The sequence below is a fragment of the Camellia sinensis genome, chromosome 9 (genome assembly GCF_055761805.1).
Source record: "Camellia sinensis isolate YWXY chromosome 9, ASM5576180v1, whole genome shotgun sequence".
In the NCBI taxonomy this organism is placed as follows: Eukaryota; Viridiplantae; Streptophyta; class Magnoliopsida; order Ericales; family Theaceae; genus Camellia; species Camellia sinensis.
The window spans coordinates 43,359,948-43,370,442 of record NC_138969.1 but is presented as its reverse complement, the minus strand read 5'-3'; the positions used below and the strand labels follow the sequence as shown (position 1 = coordinate 43,370,442).

The window sequence follows — 10,495 nt, the reverse complement described above, 5'->3', positions numbered from 1 at the left end:
TTTTCTATTTTTTAGTCCAAAAAATCAAAAAATACACTTATTTATAATACTCCAAACAATCCCTAAATACATGTCTCCTAATATTTGAGATAATTTTAACCGTTGAAGAATTAAACAAAAATTAGAAAAATTTTGAATTGTGTAACTAATATAATAAGTGGCCAATCATAGGCTGTCACATCAATTAGAATGTTGGAGCTCTTAGATAATGGGTTGGAGAAAACCTTTTTCTACACGTCATCTCCAGCTAAATAGTCCAAGAACTATTTATCTTAGAACTAACAATCCATTGCATTGCAATCCCTTCTTTTCTAATCTGTCTAAACAAACACCTCCTAATCTGTAAAATTTTTCAATATTTTTGCCCCTTCTACCACTTATTGATGCATGAAAATAGATAAGAAAGAAATAAAAATACATTGAGCTTGAAATTAACCCTTGCACGTCATATTATTCAAAAACTTTTATCGCAGAAAATTCTGTTTTCAACTCCCTTCAGAGCTTGAAATCATAAAAGATGGTTACGAAAACCAGAAGTGATACATTATTGTATTTCCAGTCAACATGAGATGATTTCAGTTCAGCAATTGTTTGTGCTTTGAATTAAAGAAATTAAAAGCAAAAGGATAACTAACTTCACAAATGGAAATACTTTTACGTCTACAACAAAGAACCCTCCATGTTCATTCTGTTGTTTTCTCTCATGCTGATTTCATTTGCTGCAAAAAGTACAAGCACAGGTCAAATGAGGTGATTATAGGAAAAATACAATAATAACAAGAAATAGCATGTTTTCTTGATATCCCCCCAAAAATGAATCCTTTTTGTGCCCCATAAAATAAATTGCTCAAATTACTCTAGTCATCCAAATGCCAAAATCGAATGGCACAGAACTTCAGATGAAAGCACATATGTGTTAATTTTGGTAGAAATTTTTTTATTACATACTGTCAAATAAGATGTAAATGGTGTCAGTTAGACTCATTAGTTGTGATCATATACAAATATGTATAGGATATTGACAAGTTTCTAGGAAGTAGGGGTACGTATGTTGGTCATGTCACGTGAACTAAAGTAGGTAAGGGGTAAGCCTTCCGTGTGGAAACCAATTTAGAGGCCCACTTATAATCTTGATGGGCAAATAGGGAATTGATGTTTGTGTGCTTGAGGTTCCCACTCCAAACCCTAGCCTCTTTCTCATATGTATCCAATCATCGTGTATGGTATTAGCAGTAGCATAACATATAAAGAAGTAAAGTCATAACGTACAAGTTTGATTCCCATCATTGACGGATTTAACAAATGTCAATGGTGAAGTGATATTATGAATGTTTTATCAAATTGAAGCATATTAGAGAATATTTCAGAAGGACTCACTCTTTTCTCTTCCTCCAGCTTGGCCTTAATGAATGAGTAGATTGCCACTCCAGCAATTGCAATGCATGTTCCAATGCCAGTTTGTGTCGATATCTTGTTACCTGTATAGCAATTGAATTGTTAGATGTCTTCTGAATATGAAGATTCAATAAATAAAAAGCTAACGGACATGATCAAAATGAGAAGAAATGTGTAAGTGTATTACCGAAGACTATAATTGAAAAGCCAATCACAAACACACGCTTCAACACATTGCCAACTGCATGTGTAAGAGGTGCAACCCTTTCAAGGGTGTTGGTCGCCAACTGAGAATCCAAAGAGTAAAAGTGTTATCAGTATTAAAACTGTGCTATACACTTCTTCAAATAGGTGCAACTTACAAAAGTAAAAATAAAAAAAGGCTAAAAAACTCATGATCAGGTGAAACAGGCAAGGTGAGAATATTGAGCCGTGTTATGGCATTATCACTAATTTAACATAGTAATGTCACACCATACAAGTTTGATTCTCATCGCTGATGGAATTAACAAATGTCAATAGTGAAATTATCTTGCGAATATGTTCTCATGGTTTTCTCTTTTTTTTCTTTTCTTTTCTTTTTTTTTTTATGAAAAAAAAAAAAGCATACCTGATTGTAGAGATGGTAAAACATTCCAACCCAAAAGAGATCCGAAATGAACTTTGTTAGCCCTACTTTAGCAATTGCATCGCTAAACCCATGCTTCATAAGTTTAGGTCCTTCCAACTGTATGACCAAACAGTAAACAGAGGAAAAAGAAGAAATTGGCATAAGACATTAATTCATTGATAACCAAAATCTACATTAGTTACTAAGCGAAGTCTTACTCACAATGATGGCAGGTGGAATACAGACAACGAGGGCAATAATTGAAATGTAAGCATACAAATTAGTGCTGTCCATATCAGTCTGCAAAAGAAGTGACCATTAAAACGAAAGACAGAGAGGCATAAAAGAGAAACTTCTTTTGAGTTTATTGGCACATATTTAAGTTAAAAAGAGCACAATCCAAAGTATTGTGAGGATAACCATGGCCTTCTTCGAGTATATACTCCTGTAAGTGAAGGAAATGTTGGAAATCATAGCACTGATGAAGCCCAACCAGTTGAACGACAGTTCAGTAAGTGAAGCCATCGAAACACCTGTGCATTCAATTGGTTGTTAAATCACACACTAATATGTCAACTGTGTAATATTTCAAATAAATTTTCTGCACACATTGCTGATGCTGTGTTTGTTTAGGATGAAAGTGGTAGAAAATGAAAAAAATAAGAAACTTTTTTGTGAAGTTTAGCATGAAAGTGGTGGAAACTAGGAGAAAGTTAATTTACTTGTATAACCAATATTACCATTAAAATAAGTTCTTAATCTCTTGCAAAAAACACAAGAAAATTTAAATATGTTCATGCATGGAGTTATCTATAATTAAAATTTTCAAATTTCTCTATCTTCTAGCAAAATTTTCATCCTAATCAAATGCTTGCAAGATAATATATTTTCATTTCCATTTTTTTTTTTGTTTTAGTACTGTATTTTCTTTCTAATCAAACGGAGCTTAAGAATTACAATCCATGTCAGAGTTACAGAATCTAAAAGTTACCATATTTTTTTCCTGGGTTTTTCACAATTTCCATCAACCGACATTAAAAGTTAGTACATGTCTAAGTATCCATTCTCCGACAAGGATAAACAAACAAAAACAGAGGAGCTTACCAAGAACAACCGGAGCCAGTGATAGCCATAGAGTCAACGGTATCTGCTGTCCAAGTATGAATTGAGAAGCCGCAGCATTGAAGAAAGGCTCCAGGGCTGGCTCAGAAACATTTAAATGTTAATCGAATAGATTTTGGAAAGTAAGCATAATTTAAAAATTAACAATTTGGTCGCATAAAAGCATGGAGCTACCTTTGATTGTGTGAGTAAATGAGACAGCAACTGCTGCAAATGAGACATTGCTGGTCACATGGCCTAAAGCATGACACACAGCGACAGGGAGGAGTAGCTTAAAGAGGTTTGAGTCCATAGGCTACAAAAAACCACGAGTCATGAGCCGGTAACATATCAGCACGTTTGAAAGAGGGTGGCCAAGGTAATAAAAAAAACGACAATGCTACGTAACTCAAATTTTGTGGCTCAAATAGCCAAAACGACGTCGTTTTGAGTACAAAACAACATAAAAATGGCCAAAACGACGTCGTTTTGGCCATTTGAGCCACTTTTGAGCCACAAAATTTGAGCTACGAGACATTTTCCTAAAAAAAAAATGTAAATGAGAAGGGGGTCTGAATTAATAGAGATTAAAACTCGGCTAAATCTCATTCTTCAAAATTATCAAAATTTAAATCTTATTTATTTCACTACTATCAAAGAGATGCTATTATTTAATTTATCATGTAGTTGAACTTTATAATATTCCTCAAATAAAGTTGTAGATTATGCCCATTGACTATTTGTCCTCAATGTTAATACTTAAAGATCCTAATGTTGAGGTGTAAATAACACACACATATATATATTAATTATATACAAAATACAAGTGTTTTAGTTTGGTCATGGCATCATTAATAGGAAGCATATGGATTCACATTGTGATTTATGTGACTTTTACACTTCAGTTTAAGCCTCTCGCAAACATTTTTCTATTCTTATTCTTATTTTTTTAAAAGGGTAAATTACACCTTCCTTCCTCAAGGTTTAAGAAAAATACAAAAAGACTTTTAGTTTTGATTAAATTACACAAACCTCCCCTTAAATTTTTTTTTTTTATTATCAGAACCTCCCCTTAAATTTCAAGCATAACAAATTAACACATACCGTAATGAACCATTAATAAAATAGCGGCTACTGCTTATGTCATACCATATATTTTTTGAATGTCGAATTTACCTTTTCTTCAAATAAATGAACCAAAGTTACTTTCTCCACTTTTAAAATAACCAAATAATTTTCTGTAAAAGCTAATCAATATGTTGATTAATATATACGTACATATCAAATATGAGGGTAGATGGGTGTTGTTTTGTGTTCTTGTTCGAGTTGAGGGGATTTGCAACATCTAATCAAAATAGTACAATATTAAGCTCAGGGATCAAGTAAGTGATTACAGATCTTCTTGTTGTGAATTATAGAACTTCTTATCAGTCAAGTAATACTATTAAGCTCTCTTATCCAAAATTGTGGAGTTTTTTTTTATAATATTTTTCTTAAACTTCCAGGAAAGTAAGTGTAATTAATCTATTTAAAATAAACTATGAATAATATTCTTTTGAAAAGTATATCAGTAAAGGAGGTGGATTCCTTACAAGCCATAATATGAAGTGAAGGGTGATGTACGGGCCTGTGGTACATTTTTCCATGAATTTCGTTTCGATAATTCTAATTATTAATTTTTGTCAAACACTTTGGGTATATTATTCATAAAAAAATTAAGTCGATTAAATAATCATAGGCTACTCAATTTATCACATTTGTTACAAAAAAAAAAGAAAAAAAAAAGACGATAATTGAATTTTTAAAAATCGACTACTCATTTTTATTTTGTGACAAATGCAATAAATTTAGCCTCTGTTTGGGATTGGCTTTTTTGGGCTTTTTTGGCTAAAATAGCCACAAAAAACAAAATAGGCTATTTTAGCCACAAAAAACAAAACATCAAATCCAACCCATAATCATTACAATCCTCTCTCACAAAAAAAGCCAAAAAAGCCAAAAAGCCAAAAAGCCCTTCCCAAACCAGGCTAAAATAGCCCAGGCTAAAATAGCCAAAAAGCCAAAAAGCCAACCCACTTCCCAAACGGAGGCTTAATAGGTTACGATTATTAAATCGATCTAATTTTTTTCATAAAAGATATACACAAAGTGTCCAATAAAAACAAATGATTTAGATTATCAAAACAAAACTTACGATAAACTCCAAGAACCCGAACAAGATCCTTTAATTCAAATTAGGGCGAATTATACTAACAATCCCTATAGTTAGTTTGGAACTCGTGTTGCTTTGGTCCTTAACTTTTCAATTGTGACACTTTTGATCATGAATTTTGAATCTTGTTCCACATAAGAACAATTGAAGATGTCATTACTCAATTTCAAAGCAAAGTCGTCAATTTGATAAATATAAACTAATTTGACAAAAATAAATGTCAGAAAATATTATTAAATTTTTAAAAATTATTTCTACCCACTAAAGATAAAATTATGTAAAATTTATAAATCTCTTATTTATTTATTTATTTTACCAAGTTAATTTTTATTATGTGTTTGGATGATGATCATGTAATGGGTGGTTAGTAGGTTTTTAATGTCTAATCGATATCAAATGTTTTTAGTTTTAGATGTTTTGATTTAATGGATTGGTTTAATAATGATATCAAAGTTATCGCCATATTTGACTTTTGAAAAAATAGAAACTAATTTAATAAAAATAAAAATAACCATCCATTACATAATCATCATCAAAACATATAATAAAAATTAATTTAATAAAATAAATAAATGTATAAAAAATTTATCAATTTTACATAATTTTATCTTCGATAAATAAAAATAAAATTTAAAAATTTAAAAATATTTTTTTGACATTTATTTTTGTCAAAAAATTAATTCAAATGATAGACGGGAGAGAATCACCCTCCACCATGAGCAAATGGGTTTGGAGGAGTCCACTTACAGCGCGCTTAGGAAGGCCCACGGTCCAGCTCACCAAACAGTACACCACCCCAACTCCCAAATGTATAACCGACACAAAACTGCGCACAAAACACAAAACTAACCTTCATCATCACCATCGCCATGCTAACTTACACCCCCCAATATCAGTCTCTTATGCTGCGCACATCATCAGTCAAACGAGTACTATAAATTAAGCTCACTTACTAGGGATATGGGAAGTAATTGTAGATCTTCTTGTTGAGAATGTTGAATATCACATTCAAAAAATACCTGGAAATACAATAGGAAAAGGACCGATTGGTAATTTTACTTAGATCTGTGCATAATTCTATTTGTACACTAGACTACCACTTATGCCGAACAAAAAGTAATTACGGATATCAAAATTTGAACAAAATTTAATTTTTCGAATAAAAATTATGTTCAATAAGTAATATTGAAATAATTGGTTTTAATTCAAAATTTGATATCCAAACAACACATTTAGTATTTATTGAGATACTGTGTGGTGTGTAAACACTAATATATTATTTATTTTGATGTATCAAAAAAAAATACTAATATATTTTCAGTAATATTATAAATTCAAACTTAACTATCTAAAAATTTATTCTGCATACACCTGGACCCTACATTATATAAATTTAATTTCAATCACATAACACTCATTCGAAATAAATTCAAAATACTTAAAGTGGGTTCATAACACTCACATGTGATCCTCACTATCACAATGTGAGATAAAGGGTGGACTCCACTAAATTATGTGATGGTCGTGAGACATATTCACATGATGTCCTAACTTGTTATTAATTGGTTAAAATTGTGAGATTCAATTATTTTGTTCATATTTTATGAATTTAATTTTCTAAAATTTAAGTTTTTTTATTTTTCGTGTGTTTTTACTTTTAGTAATTTTTTTAATATTTTAAACAAATTTTTTAGTTTTTAGATGGAACTAACCTACATGTAACTAAAAATAAAATATTTATAAAAAAATATTTCAAAAAATTAATAAATCTACAAGAATACAAAAATATATTAAATTTATTTTTTATATTTAGTGAATTTTTTTAAAAAAATTACAAAATTATAATTTTTAATTGTATTTGTATGAAGTGTATCTAAAAATTAAAAAAAATATTCAAAATATTAAAAATTAAATTTAAAAAATTAAAACCAAATAAATATTTTTTTCTTAAGATTATAAGAAAAGTGTCAAGTGATCTGAAACAATACTCTACCACAGTAATCAGGACCATTAAACAATCACTTCCTCCGGACATGTGGGCCTCACATCTTTATTTTATATTTTATATATGTATAATGTTCTTTAAAAAATTCCAATATTCCTAACATAACCCCAATCACGATTACAACTTCCGCCTCATGCATAGAAAACAAAATTTTAAAAATAATGTGCATTAGTGTCAAAACTTTTGATTTTTTTAGACAAATTAAAATACTTACAGAGATCTTTTAATTGATAAAAAAAATTAAAATTTTAATGTACAAACATTTTTATTTTTAAGTTCCAACAAACAATTTACGACGTTATATTTTGTTTCACATATTGCTGTTGTTTGGCAAGTGGGTTGGAGGTGAATTGGTATTAAAAAAATATAAAAAATAAAATAAATTAATAAGATAAATTATTATATTTAAATTATAATTATTTTATTTTTTTAAAAAAAAAATTAAAAATCAAAAAAATTCTTCCCAACTGAAGCTGATTTAACCAAATTAAATTAACCAAAAAATAAAAAATAAAACTAAAAATATCCATCGATCCAATTTTACGATTTGATTCAATCTTAACGATCCTATCTAAATCCCGATTTTAACAAACTTTCATATTAACTGGTTTGACTGTAAGTTGACAGCTTTAAATAGGGAACAACACCACGGCGCAATTTAGAAAAACCACGTGACTTACCACATGAAGAAGAAGAACCCGGTGGTTATAGCCGGGTACTTCTCGAGCAACCCGACCGGTGCGATCTTGGCATCCCTGCATATACAAAAAGCCGGGTTCAGACACAAAGACACGCAAAACATAACCATCACTTCTCAACCCGAGAAAACGGACCTCACCCGCCTGAATCGCTGCCCGCAGCCGGCGACGAAGCTGCGGCTCGGCTCGGCTTCACAACCTCCCTCTTCGTCGCCGGAAAATTCAAAGCCGCAGCCGCCGATGATGATGAGCTCTCGAGGAGTATGGCTGGCCGGAGCTGCCTCCCCCATATGAGGTTCCCGCCGGAGCCGTCGACGGCGCCTGATCCGGATCCGATCGGAAAGCAAGCGGAGCTCAGGCGTGCTGGCTGGCGGAGCCTGGGGATGCCGGCGGAGATGGTGGTGGCGCCGGAGAGAACTCGAGACTCCATTATACAGAGAGAGAAAGAGAGAGAAATGTGATGTTGGCTAGAGTGAGGACTTAGAGAGAGAGAGAGAGAGGGGGGGGGGACTGGAGATATCGTGCGCCGAGGAGGGCTGAGAGACCATGCGAAGCGTTTTTTGAGTGGTTGTGAGGTGACGAGACCAACGGTTGATATAATTTGGATGGGGTTGTACTTATTTTGGAATGATTCGGTACGCCGCGGGGCCATCATAAAATATTATTTTCCATATTGTTATTCGGACATCTAAATAATTCATAATTTAAAATTCAACAATGCTAGAATTACTTAAATTTTTATTTATTAGGGTTGTTGTAGGGATTTGATTTTCTAGTAATTTTTTTAATTTTTAAAAAAATTTGTTTAAAACATGAAAAGAATTGTTGACTTTTTATATTGACTTTTTAAGTTTTTGATTAAAATGTTGTGTTGCCAAAATTGGCCTTAGGCGTTGTTTGAGAAGTATTAGATTAATATATATTTTTGGACCTTTTATGAAAAAATATAAAATGAGTTGAGACTGAAATGATGTGATAGAAATGTAATGTGACCTAAATACGAGAAAATACAATCCAAATAAGATTGATTGTGATTCAAATAAGGTGATTGGTTAAAATAATATGTACTAGTTTAATCCATGTGAAACAACACTTTAGTGTGTGTAAAGTATTAACTATGTATCATTTCTCTTTACAAATTTGAAATTGAGTCAAAAAGATTTGAGGAGACGGAATCCCATGGCTACAGAGCAAATTATATTGGTAGTCTTTTATATTTTTACTCTTTGTCATTTTGTTTTATGTAATTTTAATTAGCTTAATTTTGAGTATCAATTTGGATACTTGATTACAATTGTTAGTTTTTTGTTTTTTTGTTTTTTTTTTTCTAATGAAAATGCACACGTAAGCGATATGTATATGGTTTTATAAGCAAAAGTATAAACTTATTCAATTCAATAAGTTAACATCAATCAACTTAGTGACAAATTTTTTTGAAAAAAAAATCCTAATTAGTATTATCAATTGAACTAAATTGATGCATAATTTAAAATTAAGAGTCAAAATTCAGCTAGTTAAAATTACATGAACTAAAATGATACAAAGACAAAATGCAGGGATTACCAATGTAATTTATCCTAAATATAGTTGGTATATCATTTTTAATTAATATATATTAATGTATCATTAAATAAATAAATTTCTAAGAGGAATAACAATATAATAACTCTCAAAATAATTTATAAGTGTCATCTATTATAACTAAGAGTTTTTTTTAGGGTCCCTGATATTAAAATTTTATAGCGTAAATGATATTTAATATTTTCGTAATGTCTAAGGTCCTTCAAATTGATTCAGAGAAATTTTAATCTAGAGAAATTCTGGACTTTTAAAAGAATTTCTCTAGGCTTAAACCAGAGAAAATTCAAATTTCTCTAAGTTCAAACAAGAGAAAATTGAACAACACAGAGAAAATTAAACCCATAAATCCAAAACCAGAAATCCAGAGAAAATTCACACAATTTCCACATCCAAAGAAAATTCTAATCCAAAGAAATTCTGGAAAGACTAGAGAATTTCTCTGATGTTTTGGTACTGGGTTCAATGTTATTTATTAATGTGGTTGAGAGAATTTTCTCTGGATCCGAATTTCCTCTGTATTTTGTACTGAACCAGAGAAAATCCCTTTAAAACCCACATTAAATCCATTTCAATACAACCACTACAATTCAATTCAAGTTCCTTCAATAGCAACAATGGCACACCGCAAAACTGTAATACAAAACCAGAAATGCAGAGAAAAATTCACACAAATTCCACAGCCAGAAAAAATTCTGATCCAGAGTAGAGAATTTCTCTGATGTTTTGGTATTGGGTTCAATGTTGTTTGTTAATGTGGTTGAAAGAATTTTCTTTGGATCAGCATTTTCTCTGTATTTTTGACTGAACTAGAGAAAATCCCGTTAAAATCCACATTAAATCCATTTCAATACAACTACTGGAATTCAATTCAAGCTCATTCAATGGCAATAATG

General features: G+C 31.0%; 1 protein-coding gene across 4 annotated transcripts; it reads right to left on the bottom strand.

Moving 5' to 3' along the window:
* Window positions 1-425: 425 nt before the first annotated feature.
* APE2 (Glucose-6-phosphate/phosphate translocator-like protein) lies at window positions 426-8,610 on the bottom strand. 4 transcript variants are annotated; one of them, XM_082886702.1, is made up of 12 exons: window positions 8,157-8,610; window positions 8,004-8,078; window positions 6,272-6,337; window positions 6,066-6,144; window positions 3,302-3,422; window positions 3,110-3,205; window positions 2,426-2,538; window positions 2,228-2,305; window positions 2,006-2,122; window positions 1,583-1,682; window positions 1,378-1,478; window positions 426-719 (listed from the first exon to the last, which is right to left on the bottom strand). In XM_082886702.1, exons 1-12 carry the CDS (start codon window positions 8,309-8,311, stop codon window positions 702-704), a joined length of 1,119 nt encoding a protein of 372 aa, XP_082742828.1. In that variant the 5' UTR covers window positions 8,312-8,610; the 3' UTR covers window positions 426-701. The 4 variants fall into 4 exon arrangements, with proteins under 4 accessions (XP_082742828.1, XP_028099657.1, XP_028099658.1 ...); XM_028243856.2 differs by having other exon boundaries at window positions 8,162-8,608; XM_028243857.2 differs by lacking the exon at window positions 426-719 and adding an exon at window positions 1,222-1,265 and having other exon boundaries at window positions 1,297-1,478.
* Between the last annotated feature and the right edge of the window lie 1,885 nt (window positions 8,611-10,495).

What these genes read in the sequence shown, in the direction of transcription:
- APE2 (XM_028243855.2), bottom strand. Translation starts at nt 8,451, where the DNA reads ATGGAGTCTCGAGTTCTCTCCGGCGCCACCACCATCTCCGCCGGCATC. An exon ending in AATTACTTCCCATATCCCTA is followed by an intron (nt 6,145 to 6,271) that starts GTAAGTGAGCTT and finishes TTTTGTGCGCAG; the next exon opens with TTTTGTGTCGGTTATACATT. An exon ending in GTATTCCACCTGCCATCATT is followed by an intron (nt 2,123 to 2,227) that starts GTGAGTAAGACT and finishes TTGGTCATACAG; the next exon opens with TTGGAAGGACCTAAACTTAT.